We start from the raw sequence: 17,395 nt of genomic DNA, 5'->3' as shown, positions 1-17,395 counted from the left end.
CAGGATGTAGTGATCTGGTGAGTTTCAGTTCTTTGATACTTTTTTTAAGAGGCCTGAAGGTCATTTCCTGAGAAAGGAACTCAGATAAGACAAATGTTAAGTTTCAAGCTTTAAGGTCAGAAATGTCTGCCGGGCAAGGTCACTCATGCCTGTAATCCCAGCACTTTGGGAGGCTAAGGCGGGCGGATCACAAGGTCAGGAGATTGAGTGGTGAAACCCCGTCTCTACAAAAAACACAAAAAATTAGTCGGGCATGGTGGCGGGCACCTGTAGTCCCAGCTGCTTGGAAGGCTGAGGTAGGAGAAGGGCGTGAACCCAGGAGGCGGAGCTTGCAGTGAGCAAAGATTGAAACACTGCACTCCAGCCTGGGCAACAGAGTGAGACTCTGTCTCAAAAAAAAAGAAAAAAAGAAAAACACATTTCTAATTTTCCAAGTTCTTGTATGAGAAAACGCAAAACAAAGCATATGAATTTCTAAGTTTTCCTTTATGTCTCCTTGAAATATTAAAGAATTCTTTCTCACTGAAAACAATAATGCCTGTAGCATTTTTAAAATAAGAAAGGAAATAAAGTGCCCTGGGTAATTCTGCTGAAAGTAATTTATTGAACATCATCACACGCACAGAGTTTTATCTATTGATCTCTTTTCAGGACTACAGGCAGCTGTTTCTTTGGGGGTAACTATTTATTCATGTGTATTAGCAGTGTTACTCTTGGGTCATTGTAGTAATTCTGACTGTTCCAAAAAGGTTCAGAGAAGATTAGCTCATAAAAACCTTCAGAACACATTGTAAATGGAAAGGGAGAGCCCATTTAAAAAGCTCACATCCACTTTGACCAACTACATGTTGTAGATTTTCTCATCCCAACAGTAATTCCTTAGATTAGACATTTATGGGGAAAGACTAAAGGTGGAAATGGCCCTACAAGCAAATGGCCCACACCCTCTTTAGGCTGATGAACCAAGACAGGAGGAGCTCCCAGAAAGGGCTCTTTATAGGTGGTGTCTTCAGCTCAAACCTACTCCTTCCTAATCAGAGCCAGGGGACATGATTGCACTATTTGTGGCCTTGTTGCTGAACCCCCAGCAGCAGAGATTATCTGTGTCCCTCTTCCCATTTATCTCAAAGATGAAAACAAACAAAAAAAACACACAAAGAATAAAGGGCAAAGCAGAACAAACCCATGCTATGTGAGATAAGAACCTGAGCTCCAAAGAAGGGTTTTGGGGAAAGCAGTAGACATAGGCCACTTGGAACCGACATTAGTTTTCTCTTCTGGGAATTGAGGACTCTGTATTTACCAGCACCTTCTATCTCATATAGTCACCCTGTGGATCACATGAAAAGTCCTCTGTAAAAGTTCCCTCAGAAAAAAACATACAAAATGTCCAAAACCAAACTTTCTTGTTACCGGCCACACCTCTAGAATAAAATATGAAAAACTTGATCTTTTTATGCAAATGTGAAGCCAACCTCTTAATGCAAATTGAAAACTCAAATCTGAAAATACTGAAGGAGGATTAATGTATTTTTTAGAAGTCTGAAGGAGGATTCATATTTTTTTAGAAGTCTGGCATGAGATTTGTAGTACAGCTAATCTTATTCATAATATCTTTAAGAAAAAGAAGATTCTTTTTTTTAATGCTTGGCACTTTCTATAACTATTGATTTGATCTTTTAAAATTAGTTTCCAATATAAAAACCCTCCACCCCTGGCAGCAATGAACTAAACTCTTATAAGAATTTCTTTAAGAAATTACATTATCACATATTTACTGACCAGAGTTTTATCCCAGTGGAAAAATGCTCTAGGAAGTTAATTACTTAAAGACTAGGAAGATAGGGAAATTGTAGCTTTTCCCAGAATGACCTTTGTGGACTACTTTTTAAAAAAGAATTTGGCCGGGCGCGGTGGCTCACGCCTGTAATCCCAGCACTTTGGGAGGCCGAGGCGGGCGGATCACAAGGTCAGGAGATCGAGACCACGGTGAAAACCCCGTCTCTACTAAAAATACAAAAAATTAGCCGGGCGCGGTTGTGGGCGCCTGTAGTCCCAGCTACTCGGGAGGCTGAGGCAGGAGAATGGCGTGAACCCGGGAGGCGGAGCTTGCAGTGAGCCGAGATCGCGCCACTGCACTCCAGCCTGGGCGACAGAGCGAGACTCCGTCTCAAAAAAAAAAAAAAAAAAAAAAAAAAAAAAAAAAAAAAAAAAAAGAATTTGAATTTCATTCCAAACACAGATGAGGGCCTGACTAACCCTCAGTTTCAGCTGTATAAACATTGAACTTTCAAATGTCTTAGAAAATAAGACCAAAACTTTTCACAACCAGTGTAAAACCTGAATAATTATAATTATATTGTTGATTATTTCCCTTATGGGAAGTAATCTGCTTCTTTCCCCAAAAAGGCAAAGATTATTTTATTTCTTAGTTTTTATGATGTGAGTGTAAGAAATATTTTAGTAAACAAAACAATGTTTATCATATATGTATTTGTCTATATATATATGTGTGTGTGTTTAAAATACATAAAATTATATATAAATATATTTCAGATTTTAAATTCATATATATTTATAAATTTTGACATGCTTTGACTCAAGAGAAGCCTATAGTTTCTAATTACCTGTGAGTATAATCTTCACTGAGGCCTTATTACAAAGTATTCCATTTTGTAATAAACACCATGACATACTTACAACTTTGTACATGAGGGGGAAAAAAATTGAGCCTTCTTTTAGCACAGACCATAGAATAAACCTGATTACCAAAACCCTGTTGCTTTTTTGATTTGTATTTCTCACTATTATTTATTAATAGCTAGCTACATTTTTGGACCAGCTGAATAAAATAATTGAGCAGAATTGGTAGTAGTAACAGGCTGACAATTTATTCACTGTGTTGAGGGAGAGATTATAAAATTTTCTATAGGGTTCATAATTGATTTAGTAACAATTTAAAATACGTACTCTTAGTTTTCCCAAGTAATTCCATATCTAAGAGCTTGGAGGCCCTTCTAACAAAGATCCCTTCCGTTAAGAGTGCACAAAGTGAATTTCAGTCCTCTACACACTTGAAGCAAGCTAGACCAGATGAGGGAAGTGGCAGATTTTACCCAATTTCACACACGAGGAAATGATTTAAAACCACTTCATAAACTGCTGCATAGAAATCAGCATTTGAGTTTTTTCCTGGACACTTGTTCTAGGTCTACATTTGTCATCAGCTGTTAATGCTAACTTACTGTCCAAACTGAAATCTGTCAAAGACAAAATAATCAGAGAATTGGCCAGAATCAACTAGATGAGGGATCTTTATAGTCTCACTGATACCCTGTGTTCTGAGAGGAGTGTATATTTCCGAGGTTTGTTTGCTGCTTTGCTTGCTTTTAATGCCAGAAGAGGAAAGAAAGGGCAGTAGCTTTTCTGATAGAATTTTATGAGTTTATATTTTAGAAACACATTTACTATTTAATATATTAATAAAATTCCCACTGTCAACTAGGCCCTGCCAAAATAAACATATAGGAAGATATTGTAAAAATAATTTATTTAATTTCCCTGCTCATATAATTATCTACTAACTTCAAAACAAAGGTAAGTGTACATTAAACTCTTATACTCACCAGTAAATGTCTTCCTTTTGACCTTACAGTTTGAGTCCAAGAATCTGGAAATAGTAGAGTTCTAGTGACAATATTTCATTAGAATTAATCTAAGTAATTATTATGACGGTAGTCAGCTTCTTATTTGATGTCGCATTAAATAAAAACAGTTAATAAACTCAGACTGGATCATAGGCAGTAATTTGAACTCTATAGCATACAGGAGAGAAGGGGTGTGACTACTTTCCAAGTCTAGTCACAAAATAGTGATCATTTTTTAAAAGCACAGACTTGTTCAAAGACTTCATATCTGATCGAATTCAATCTGTTTCCTTATCTGAAAGTGGGTGGATTTTGTTCTTATCGTTTGTATTCTTTCACATCATCTCGTTCATGTTTTATCACACAGAGGGTTAAGCTGAATCTGTTAGAATATGTTTTCCTCTAGGACGTACTTGAGCTGGGACTAGAACCCAGATTTGAAATTCTACCCTGAGGCTGGGCTGGCACTCATTGTTTCATTCGAAGTCATATATTTGCAACAATTTAAGTAGTTAGATTTTCAGTGATGAAAGGTTATTTAATAGGCTCCAGGTTACGGCAGTATTTTCCTAGTTATCTTCTTCTGTGCAGTCTTCAGAAGAGATTGGGAGCATGGTTGATTCAAATAACTACCTAAGGGTTAAATATTATGTGTGGGCTCAGACCCCTGGTCAAGTGTTGGGGAAAATTTTTATTGATTTAAGTAGGTGTTATAGTTCAGTAACAAATGGCCCTATGTTTGGCAAGAAAAGCAGATATGGAAACTCTACTCACAGCCAAATCTACAATAATAAAATAATTGGTTCACGTAAAAGGAAATGGTTTTGACAGATTTACACTCTTGGGGTATGTTAGAATTCCACCAAAACTCAGGATTCAAGTGCATTTTTATCTCAAAGTGGAAGAATCTGACACTGAAAGTGGAAAGCATTTTCTATAAAGCAAATGCTATTGACACGGTCACTCTTTCACCCATTGCATTCTCTACGAGTTGTGTTAGGTAGTTCTGATGTGTCCTATTGTCACTCTTTACCTTCTCTACTCCATTTAGATTTAGATGTAGAACAACCCAAAGAAGAAAAGAAAGAATGCTACTATAATCTCAATGACGCCAGTCTCTGTGATAATGTGTTGGCCCCCAATGTCACAAAACAAGAATGCTGCTGTACATCGGGTGCGGGATGGGGAGATAACTGTGAAATCTTCCCCTGCCCGGTCTTGGGAACTGGTAAGAATCTGCTGAGTTGTTGAGTCACACTTGTGTTTGGTCATATGGTATCCCTGGGCCTTGAAATGATGACACTCACTCCCACAGCCAACTCAAGGCGACTTACCATATAGTGAGTTTCATTCATTGCTAGAGCCAGCACCCGCATCCCATCTTAATATGAATCCTTGAACTTCTCTTCATCAGAGTGTACTGTGACACTCAGGTTCTGTGTGATATTTTGGCAGAAAGTTAATTCAGTTTTATTCCACTTTAAAATTAAAATCAGTCTTTGCTGCTAATAATGATACAGCATTATTCGTAACTAAAGTTTGTGTGTTGAAGCTAAGATTATGTGTAATTGATTCTTATTAAACCTTTAAGAAACTAGACATCACAGTCGTGGAAAAATAATAGTTATAATATCAAGTAAAGCATGAGTAAGAAAATATGAGTGAACTTGGAGGTTTTTTTAATTAAAAAGTGTAAGAAAATTATGAAGTCATTAGATTTCTTTGCACTTAATCCATAATTTTTTGAGATTGTACTAAATTTATTTGCTGCAATTGCCTTAAAGTTACCGAGTCTGAGAAAGCAAAACTGAACTTGAAACATGCATTCATGGAAGATGTTGATTCTTTTTTTTTTCTTTTCAACTTATTTCTTTTCTTGGTTTTGTCTCTTCTAAAATCAGCTGAGTTCACTGAGATGTGTCCCAAAGGGAAAGGTTTTGTGCCTGCTGGAGAATCCTCCTCCGAAGCTGGTGGTGAGAACTATAAAGGTCAGAATCAAGTGGAAACAAATTTTCAACACATTGTGTACATGTGAGATACTCAAGTGAATGCATGGCTTGGGTTTCACAGAATTAGAGTTCTTTTTAGTCATGAAAACTGATTACAAAGTCCTTAATTCTACCATTAAAAGAAAGTCCCCATGGACTTGGAGTCAGAACACAAACTGGATGATGCTGGAAAGTAGACATTGGGAGGTGAACTTCTGAGTTTCTATCTCTTCATCCCTGAGATAGGAATAATTTCTCAAAGGTTATGATAAGGATTAAATAAGATAATATATCTGAAAGTACTTAACAAATTCTGTACCTAGTAGATACTTACTAAATATTTTATTCTAGATGCTTAATAGAAATCATATAAATTATGATCATATAAATTTGACCACTATTTGTCTTTATGGTCATCAACAAAGCTAAGGTTCTTGTATTTTTAGACTTTATCCTACTGTTGTGGGGCCTTTTACCAGTGGCCACAAGTTCATAATGAGAAATGGAAGAGAAGACAACCAGAGTAGACATGTTTTATATATTTAATGCTACTATTATAATATAATTCTAAAATAAATGGGCAGCCTTTTAATTTTGGTGAATATCCACATGTATGAATATTTCCTCATTAACCACTCACTTTTGACATTTTCATGATAGAGATATTACCTTTTATATACGAAGTGATTTTTTTCCTTTATAGTTTAATACTGAAGACTGCTAAGTAGCTGGGAAACAGACTATAAAATCATTTTTATTGTCAATTTTTGGAAAACTAGTGTTTGAATAATATGGTATAATTCAGTAGCTGGATAAGAAATTCCATTTGTGTTTTTTTTAAAGACATCTATGATTTGGTCCAATTAAATAACGAGAAGACTTGGTTTATAATACGCGTTGAATGGTTTCCAAATTCACAAATATACATTACTGTGTTTTTGCAGGGATGTAGTTAAATCTCACTTCATATTAAGGTACAGAGCTCTGATTTCACCATAAATTCATCTTCTCTTTTATATGAAAATAAATTCCTCCTCTTCCTATTTTAGCAGTGCTGTTAATGGTTGGAAGAAGATTGGATTTAGATCCAACCAGCCATATGTTCTAGGCTTGGCTTTGCCATTTTCCATCTGTGTAACTTTAAGCAAATCCTCTATGGAGTCTTCAGGTTATAAAATGAGGAATAGATGCCATTAGCTCTAAAATGCTAGAACTAATGCTGATAATAACAGTCAAAGCAATAGATAGCACTTATGAGTCTCTGCTTATGCCAGAGTATATACTGAGTCCTGTCCGTGGAGTGTCTCATTTCATCCTTCCACTCTTATTAGGTAGGTGTTCCTGTTGTCTCTAATTTATCATTGAGTAAACTGAGATAGTGAAGCTGTTAATTCTGTGGGGGAATGGGTCTGCTAACCCCCTTAGCAACTTGTGCTTTCTTTTGTCAAGAAAGACTTGCATTCAAATTCCACCAAACCTTCTTGGAAACTTTCTACATCTCAACTAGTGAATGGGCCAGAACATACATTACAGAACACATTTCTTAAAAGGTATATATCCTTCTGTTGATGCCCCTATGGAACCATAGACCATTTCATCAAATATGAGGTAGCATCTCAGAAACCATATTTACAAATACACTTCTCCAATAATGGTTTGGCCATTGCTTCTCAAATATCACAGACAAACTACATCTGTTTATGTTTTTATGCCTGCCAATTAGGCCTTATTTTAAGAATATTATATTGCTATTTCTGTAGGATTCTTTGGAATATAAATATTATAATATCTAACTTAAAGCCCCAAATCTGGTTATACTCTTTTTAATTGAAAGATCAAGCCTAACTTCTTTTTGTGTTTCTCAATTTTTTTCCCAATAGATGCAGATGAATGCCTACTTTTTGGACAAGAAATCTGTAAAAATGGTTTCTGTTTGAACACTCGGCCTGGGTATGAATGCTACTGTAAGCAAGGGACATACTACGATCCTGTGAAACTGCAGTGCTTTGGTAAGCTTTAAGGGGATATAGTATGGTGTACTGTGAAAATATACACATGGAAAAAATAACTATGCTATGTAGTAAAAACAATTTCCTTGAATCTAAATCATATGTTGAAAAGATGTGTAAATGTTTTAGGGATCTGTTTCTTAAGCACAATTTAAGAAAATAAAAAAAACCCACCTCCATACTACTGTTTGAATGTATTTCAAACAAAGAGTTAATATTCACTGTGGAATTATAATTCAGGCCACTGGTATAACTGAAGTGTACTTTTGGTCTGTGGCACCTCCTGTTTCATCACTCATACTGTGCAAGTGAGAGCCATTTTAAATACTGACCCAGACCTTAATGCTTAAGCAGAAAACCATAAATACTAGGCAGAAAAACATAGCAAAAGGAAATAATTTTAAAAGTTATCATAAGGAGCCATTTTATCTTAAATTTCTAAGCATATCCTGTTCATGGATGTTTTCTTTCCTTATGTAATGTCAGCAGCAGCAGCAATGTTGTTTTTCAGTCAGAGCAGCTTACATTTTTATAGTCAGAGCCGCTCTCTTTTGGATGATAATGTGTGGTTAATTAAAAGCGGCAGCCCCTGGAATCTGGACTAAAATAGAGCAATGGGTAAAGTTTGGTAAGTGTATGAGGTACAACTGATGGCTGATTTTCTTTAGTAATATTTTTTTTCTCCTAAGATATGGATGAATGTCAAGACCCCAGTAGTTGTATTGATGGCCAGTGTGTTAATACAGAGGGCTCTTACAACTGCTTCTGTACTCACCCCATGGTCCTGGATGCATCAGAAAAAAGATGTATAAGACCGGCTGAGTCAAACGGTATGTTTCCAGGAGATGCAAACCTGTGTCCAAATAAATATCAGAAGGTTTTCCTTTTAACTAAAATTGTGAACCACTGGAAAATAGAAAAAATGAATTCCTTGGGTATTTTGAAATAACTAAAATGAGATACTTACAGAAATAATAATAAGATGCATATCATCAGTATGCAAGAGATTTAATAGCCTGGACGTACTCATTAAGTATGGACCATGGAGTGGCTGAGCAGATGGAAGGGTTGTTCCATGGCTGAGGGAAATGTAATTCAGGAAAAGATAATTAGGTGTGCTCAGCAGAGTGGAGGGAGTGGATAAGGCTCAGCAGAGCAGAGGGTGGAGTTCAACAAGGTGGTGGAGGGCCCAGAAGTCCACCGACAGAAACTCCTGTCATCCCTGATGCTACTGATAATTGGCAAAAAGCCGCTGATAATTGGCATCATCCATCATTCGCCTCAGGAGACTGCTTTGGATGAAGTCAGTTGAAAGGTAGGAATTAAAGACTCTAGGATGAAGTGTCACTGGTCCAGGGCTTTGGCAGGTTAAATGGATGAGAAGGCAAGAATTCAATAACTGGTACGTGGAAAGAAATGGTAGGGTTTCACAGGAGTAAATGAAAAAGTGAAGATTAGAAGAGTGAGAAGCCCATCAGGCTTATGACGGACAGGCAAAATAGTGGGCATTGTATATAACAGTAGGAAGCTGTAGAGAGAAATATTGTGTTGGGACCGGATGGGCAGGTAGAATTTCAGCTGATGGAATGACACCCAGTTGGAGATGACAGAGAATTGATCCATTCAAAGACCAGACTGGATTCAGACTTTTACTTAGAAGTCACTCTTAGAAATAGAGATGGAAGCTTGGAGACTTGCTGGCTTCCAACACAGTGTTTATAAATAGGAATAACTGTGCAATTTTGATGGAACTGTGTTTTCCCTTTCAGAACAAATAGAAGAAACTGATGTCTACCAAGATTTGTGCTGGGAACATCTGAGTGATGAGTACGTGTGTAGCCGGCCTCTTGTGGGCAAGCAGACGACGTACACTGAGTGCTGCTGTCTGTATGGAGAGGCCTGGGGCATGCAGTGTGCCCTCTGCCCCATGAAGGATTCAGGTGAGCCCATATCCAGTTCCTTCTGCAGGAGGCCTTTGGGGACAAGTTCATCTCACCTCCTTTGCATCCTGACGTTTCTCTTGCATATCTTCGCCTTCATTCGTGATATCTTACTTTCATTACGTGTGTGTGTGTGTGTGTGTGTGTGTGTGTGTGTGTGTCAGGATTGCATAAACATTTTGCTCCTGGTTTACCTCCATTCCCGACCCTGTCATTAATTTTTGAAACCCTCATTCCATTTCCCCAGTGAATGATAAATGACCCAAAGAAACATAACTTAGCAATCAGTGGCATAGGCTTAGAATTTATATTTCCTGGCAGTTCATTTTTTACTACAATTCTTCTCATTCCTAACAGTTTCTACTTAGACCAAAACATATATTAGAGACAGTAGAAAATCACTGTAGGTCAAAGTCCAAATTTTCATGTCAACCTCTGTATATGGAGATATAAAAAACGGGTTAGAACAAAAAGAGAAGGGTTTAGAAAGTAATCGAAGAAATATTTCAACAAATCTCCTTTCCTTTCAAGTTCTAGTCTATCTGGGTTTAAACCTTTGGCCAACTGGAAAAGATGAGACAGGCTAAGCTCCCAGTTTCATCCCATCTCCCAGGTTGAAGGAGGCCTGGAAGGTGCTGGCTTCGCGCTTCCTGGCTGGGCTGTCTGGTGACCATTGAGTTGTGCACTGACTGCCAATTTCCCTTTTTACCATCATAGCACCTTCTCATTAAAGGAAAGCACTCGAAAGTGTTCAGTATATCCTTTTGTAAAGTTGACTTGTTAAAGCTAGAAGGATCATGTGCAAGTAGAAAGCAAAGGAGTTTATTGTAAATATATTCTCAGAACAGTCGAGGGGAAAAATTGCTTGAAAAGAGGAAATGCATTAATTTTTAGTGAATTCAATTAGAATATTTCTTTCAAGCTATATAATAAATTAGCTTTCCAGCTTAGAAATAACTGAAAACCAGTGTAGCATGAAAGAGAAAATAATTGGGAATTCCCGTAAGAAGAAAATGAATAGCCAAGGATAAAGAGCAAATACACAAAGCACTAGATGGCAATGATAGCAGCCCAGAATTGGAGAGAGGGCAGGTCTGGGGCCAGATGGCGCTGAGTCTGGAATCCAGCACTGCCATAGCAGCTGCATAACCGGGGAAAAAAACTTCACCCTGTACAGCTCATTTGTAAAATGGAGGCGTCTACATGTCTTGGGTTGTTGCAAGGGCTGGGAGGATGTAGGTAGAGCAAGGGGCTAATTAGTAGCTTTACTAGTTGTTTCGGGCCCTGAAAGCAGATGCCACGGGGAGACAAAAGTGAAATCACTAAGTTAATGTGAGTGCAGTGAGGCTTTTGAGTCATTTTCTCACAATGCTATACTACCTCAAATCTTTTTTACTTATGCAGTGGTTTTTCATTGTCTGATTTTTTCCACAAATCACATGTATTCCTCCTAAAGTATTAAAATAGTCAAAGAGGTTATATTCCCCTCCACCTACGCCATTACAATTGAACTCTGCTCCTTGAAGACACTCACTTTTGACAGTTGGGTTTTATCATCCTAGCATTTTCCTACACTTTAATTATCACTATGTATTTATATTAGCCATTGCTGTATATTAATATATTTATATCCAACAGTGTTTATAACTGAAGTCTGTATCGTTGATCTAAGCTACACTTTGCTTTATATTTTGCACTTCAGCATCCCTGAGATTGGGGTCGTCTGATAATTACGATATATAACCATGTCCACAGGTATTTTTCCCAATTTTTAACATCTATTATATCAAGATACATTTTACAATCTAGGATCTCTTAAAACTGATGAAAGTAACTTAAAATTTTTTTATATTGATATATTTTGGGGTGCAAGTGTAGATTTCTTACCTGCATGTATTGCGTGGTGGTAAGTAAAGTCTGTGTTTTTAGTGTACCCGTAACACGAATAGCGGACTGTGCCCAATAGGTCATTTTTCAACCCTTACCCCACTTCCAGACTCCCACATTTTGGAGTCTCCAGTGTCTATTATTCCATTCCATATGTCCATGTGTACCCATTGTTAAGCTACCATTTATAAGTGAGAACACTCAGTATTTGACTTTCTGTTTCTGAGTAATTTCAATTAGGATAGTGACCTCCAGTTCCACCCATGTTGCTGCAAAATGCACGATTTTATTCTTGCTTATGACTTAGTGGTATTCCATGGATAATGAAATTTTCTTACTGAAGCATTCCTACAGGTGCATACGTGGAGGTTCATTGCAGCATTGTTTATAAAAGGAAAATCAGGACTGGGGCAAGATGGGCCAGGGAAAGGTTAGGGGAGGAAAAAAACAAATGCCCCGCACAAGAAGTGACTGAATAAATCATGTACATCTATAAAACAGATTCCATGCAGTTGTTTAAAAATTACATTGTTTTGGCCGGGCATGGTGGCTCATGCCTGTAATCACAGCACTTTGGGGGGCCGAGACGGGTGGATCGCAAGGTCAGGAGATCAGGACCATACTGGCTAACACAGTGAAACCCCATCTCTACTAAAAGATACAAAAAATTAGCCGGACCTGGTGGCGCACACCTGTAATCCCAGCTACTCGGGAGCCTGAGGCAGGAGAATAGCTTGAACCCAGGAGGCGGAGGTTGCAGTGAGCCGAGATCGTGCCACTGTACTCCATCCAGTCTGGGCAACAGAGCGAGACTCCATCTCAAAAAAAAAAAAAAAAAAAATTAATACAGCCTTTATGGAAAACAGTATGGAGATTTCTCAAAGAACTAAAAATACCTGGCAATCCCACTAACTGGGTACCCACCCAAAAGGAATGTCTTTATCCATTCCTCCATTGAAGGACACTTAGGTTGATTCTATGTCTTTGCTGTTGTGAGTAGTGCTGCAGTAAACACACAAATGCAGGTATCTTTTTGATATAATGATTTCATTGCCTTTGGGTAGGTACCCATAAACAATGCTGCAGTGAACCTCCATGTATGCACCTGCAGGAATGGCTCAGTAAGAAAATTTCGACAAATACCAGGCTAAGTGTGTACATTTTAAGTTTATGATATTAACCTGGCTGGCACCATGGCTTATGCCTGAAGTCCCAGCATGTTGGGAGGTCGAGGCGGTGGATTGCCTGAGCTCAGGAGTTTGAGACCAGCCTGGGCAACATGGTGAAACCCATCTCTACAAAACATACAAAAATTAGCCGAGTGTGGTGCTACACACCTCTAGTCCTAGCTACTTGGGAGGCTGAGGTGGGAGGATGGCTTCAGCCCAGGAGGCAGAGGTTGCAGTGGGCCAAGATTGCACCACTGCACTCCATCCTGGGCAGCAGAGCCAGACCCTGTCTCAAATAGATAAATAAAATTATTCCCCCAAAACACTGTAAACATTTACACTTTATTTAATTGACTAGGTTTAAAAACCTTCCAGTATTTTTTTATGAGAAATGAATATTTGAATAATGTAGCAATATTCTAAATATTAAATCTATTCTGAAAATAGGGATTTCAGAATATTGCATAGTTTTCAACTGAAGTTTTCAAAAACATTTTAAAAAGTGGATTAGAACAAATACATATGAAGAAGTATATATTATATAATATTTTTGGAAGCATATAGAGTATCAGGGGAAAAAAGATACCACATGCCAAAGTGGAAAAAAAAAAAAGATTAACTTCATTGCTATACTATTTCTAGTTTGTATATCCACAGTTATTATGATGAAGTGTCCAAAAAGAATCTCTAGTGTACATGGTCAGCCAAACCAAAATCAGTGCTTTCCAATCTGTTACTTTTTAAAACAATGGTAGTTTGTTTGTTAACTGTATTGTAATTTTAACCTCCGGCATACAAATTCATTGACATTAAAATGCTGGGTGGGCTGGTTGGCGAGAACAACTACTTAGGCTCTGGAGGCACCTGTGAAGGACCCCAGGGTTCTAGGAAATGCATGTTGAAAACTGCTTTCGAAATGTATCTGTTGAAGTATAGGAATTAGGGAGGCAGCCCCAAAGGAACTTTTTTTTTTTTTTTGGACAGGGTCTCGCACTGTCACCCAGGCTGAAATGCAGTGATGCGATCTCAGCTCAGTGCTACCTCCGCCTCCCAGGTTCAAGCGATTCTTTTGCCTCAGCCTCCCAAGTAGCTGGGACTACAGGCACGCATCACCACTCCCAGCTAATTTTTTGTATTTGGTAGTAGACACAGGGGAACTTTTCTTTTATACTACCAAAATTATAGACCTAGAACTAGGCTTATGAGATCATTTATTCTGAATCCAGAGAGAAGTACACAGTGAAATTAAACTTTTCCACAGGTCCTATGATTAGTTGGCATTCCCTTAATTGGCACCTGATCGTGTAGTCACATTTACACAAAACCATCTCTTGTTGCAAAGCACATGTTTGCTGGAGTGGAGTGAACTAAGAGGAGCCTCAGGGCATCAGGGTTAGCCCATCTGCTCTAGAACCAGGTTGCCTAGCTTTGCATCCTGGTTTGGCAACTTCTTATCCCCATGACCTTGTTAATTTTCTGTCTCTGTACCTCAGTTTCTCATGTGAAAATAATATCTGCCTTTCAGGGTGGTTGTAAGAATTAAATAATACATGAACACTTCAGAGAGTGTTTGACACATGGTACATTTTCAGAAGATACTAACAACTATGGCTGCTACTACTAGGTATCTCAGATCAAATGCATTTTCAAATGTAATGAAAATCCAAAGGATCTTATAAAATACACAGTTACCTAAATAGCATGTGAACACAAATTAAGCGTAGACAAATGCAGCAATAATTGTCCTTCATGTAAGACTTTCTGTTCTAGACCACTGCTTTGTAAACATTAATGGGCATGTCAGTTACCTGGGAGAGCTTATCAGAAAACATGCTGGTTTCTCACTTGCAAAAGATGGGGTGGCGTGGGAGGCACAGGATTCTGCATTTCTGGTAAGTCCCGAGCTGCTGCTGCTGCTGCTGCTGCTGCTTCCTCTGAGCAGGAAGCAAAGCTCTAGAGACATCTAATAGCATCTAACTTGATTTTGTTAAAACCTACGTTAATGCTGGTAGTCATTTATCGTAAAGGAAGCAAAGAATATGTGAATTTTAAAACTAGTTTGTTCATAGTTTCTGCCATTGAACCTTTTAAATATACTGTTCCCGGATATCTTGATCGTTGAGAAGGACCACATTGTCTCTCTCTTCATCTGAGCACAGGACTAATCCCAGCCTGTCAGACATCAAGCATCCCATTTTCCTTAGGAGTGCAGTACTGCTTTGGGGAACAATTCGTTACTGATGGAATCAGTGCTGGAGGAATTTAGGGAATAAATCGCACCACTTGTCATCAGCTTTAAGCATTAAAGTGCAGTGTAAAGTAAAGCTTTGGCTCCAGAGCGAGCTTTCACACTTCTGGTCCGGTAGGTCATGGGCACTAATTCTTGCTAAAGCAGCAACTACATCTGAGAATACTGGTAGGTGGAGGAGGTAGGAGTGGCTGCTTAAATAGTGTTCTCTGAAGTTAGATGGCATCTTGCATATTGGTACCACATGCAGGGGAAATGAGGGTGATGGATTGTGTCAGGACAGCTTTACATAAGGAGAATTGCTTAATTGTAGAATTCATACATTGCTGGGGCTGCTTAGGATCCCATTTCAATGCTCCGCTAAAGTCTTAGAGGCCAGACTGCAGACTGCACTAGGAGGAAGTTCCTGATTTCTCCTTCACCATGGATGTATCATGGACTGACTGTCTCCCCATTCAGACTGCTGGAGGCCTTCCTTGCCCCATTCCAGCCCCTGACTTCTCTTCTCCTTCCCCTTTCGCAATACCCGCTGATCCTGCCTCTCTTAAAATGACTTTGGTGGCTAAACTGTTTTGGGAAGATCCTCAAATTTGTGGTCTTTATTGTGATGTCATGTCAGCCTCTGAGAGACAAAGCTGTTTGGGAAACCAAGTCAGGAAAAACGAGCCACTGTATCCATTTCATAAATGAAGATAGGGTGGTCATTGTTTGATCTTGCTGAGAATTTCTAGCGCTACGCGAGAAGAAAGTCATAGAGTTATCAGAACTTTGAGGCCTTTGGTTGGATATGGAGTTTATTGGAATATGGATTTTCTGTTGCTTGGTTTTTCTGAATCTAAGTGATAATAAAAATGATAACTAACATATACATAGCACAGTGCCAGGCACTTTCAACACGTTTTCCATCTATTGAGATATTTAACTTGCCAAGCCATCTTAGGTATACAGTTACAGTAGTCCTCCGCCTTATCTGGTTTCAGTTACCCACAGTCAACCACAGTCCAAAATATTAAGGGGAAAATTCCAAAAATAAACAACTCATAAGTTTTAAATTGCATGCAATTCTGAGTAGTGTGGTGTCCCGCCCAGCACGCGGACCATCCCTTTGTCCATGGTGTCCATACCGTGTATGCTACTTGCCCGTTAGTTAGTAGCAGCTCCATTATCTGATAGAAATCGATCGTATATATAAGGTTGAGTACTACCTGCAGTTTAAGGCATCCACTGGGGGTCTTGGAACATATCCCCAGTGGATAAGCGAGAATACTATCCCTCCTTTTTCTGGCAGAGGATCTGAGGCACAGCAAGCTTAAGCTACCTGTTAGTGGTCATATACCAGTAAGTGGAAGATTCAAATCCAGGCACCCTGGCTTCAGAATCTGCGTTCTAACCTCTTCAGTGTTACTCGAGTCTCTTTCTCTCCATGATCTCAAAGCACATCTTAAATAGTCTCCCTTAGAATAGAAGAGTAACAAAGTGAAGAATTAAAGCTGAGATTTTTAAATTGTCTCACACATTGTGTGCTAACAGAAAAACTGATTTTAGAGCTAACAATGAGCATAATAAATTAGAGGCAATGTGTCATCAAATCTGTAGCCCCAGATACATTGGCAGGAATAACAAAAACTATATATTCAATGGACTAATGAACTAAAGCAAGTCAATAATTCTCAGTAAATAAAACTTTTAGTGATGCCTATCACTTAATCTAAAATGAATTTTTAATGTTTTTATTTTTTGCTACTCTTAAAAGTATAAGCTTAATGGCCGGGCGTGGTGGCTCACACCTGTAATCCCAGCACTTTGGGAGGCAGAGGTGGGCAGATCACTTAAGGTCAGGAGTTTGAGACCAGCCTGGCCAACATGGTGAAACCCCGTCTCTACTAAATTAGCCGGGCATGGTAGTGCATGCCTGCAATCCCAGCTACTCTGGAGACTGAGGCACAAGAATTGCTTGAACCCGGGAAGCGGAGGTTGCAGTGAGCAAAGATTGTGCCACTGCCCTCCAGTTTGGACAACAGAGCGAGACTTCATCTGAAAAAAAAAAACATAAGCTTAAATATTCTGGAAAATGTACATAAGAATCACAAGATAGAGGGTACCATTATCTCATAGAAATCAAAATCTGTTGATCTGCAAATGAAAGAAAATTATACATTTGAATATTTGAATCTGAAGTACCCAGGGATTCCAGTGTCTTTTTATATTGTTAAAATAATTAGATTTCTGATAAGTAAATTGTTAAAGTAATTAGACATTGTAAGTAAACTGAACAAAGACTTGATAAATGGGACTAGTGTGTTGGGAGAGTGCCATCTATTGGCGATGTAATGTACTACAGCACAGGTAATCTTAACGTACTCAGGTGTAGAAAGATGAGAGTGGTTTTAAAAAATCAGGTCCCAAAGGAAACAGAAGGTGCCATAAAAGAAATCGAAAAATGTTAACAAAGTTTAATAAAACATAAATATTGATTAACATACGGAGGCATGGTCCTCTCAGTGTTG

The 17,395-nt window shown here is 38.4% G+C and overlaps 1 protein-coding gene across 14 annotated transcripts in view; it reads left to right on the top strand.

The window, feature by feature from the left end:
* Nucleotides 1–17,395, top strand: part of LTBP1 (latent transforming growth factor beta binding protein 1) — a 446,965-nt gene that overhangs the window by 402,860 nt on the left and 26,710 nt on the right. For all 14 annotated transcript variants that reach the window (XM_050754120.1, XM_050754119.1, XM_050754124.1 and 11 more), the window contains 5 exons: nucleotides 4,699–4,875; nucleotides 5,549–5,635; nucleotides 7,516–7,644; nucleotides 8,334–8,474; nucleotides 9,414–9,584. In XM_050754120.1, coding sequence (XP_050610077.1) covers nucleotides 4,699–4,875; nucleotides 5,549–5,635; nucleotides 7,516–7,644; nucleotides 8,334–8,474; nucleotides 9,414–9,584 — 705 coding nt within the window. The remainder of the gene's footprint in view (nucleotides 1–4,698; nucleotides 4,876–5,548; nucleotides 5,636–7,515; nucleotides 7,645–8,333; nucleotides 8,475–9,413; nucleotides 9,585–17,395) is intronic.

The sequence above is a fragment of the Macaca thibetana genome, chromosome 13 (genome assembly GCF_024542745.1).
Source record: "Macaca thibetana thibetana isolate TM-01 chromosome 13, ASM2454274v1, whole genome shotgun sequence".
In the NCBI taxonomy this organism is placed as follows: Eukaryota; Metazoa; Chordata; class Mammalia; order Primates; family Cercopithecidae; genus Macaca; species Macaca thibetana.
This window is presented reverse-complemented; position numbering and strand designations above follow the sequence as displayed.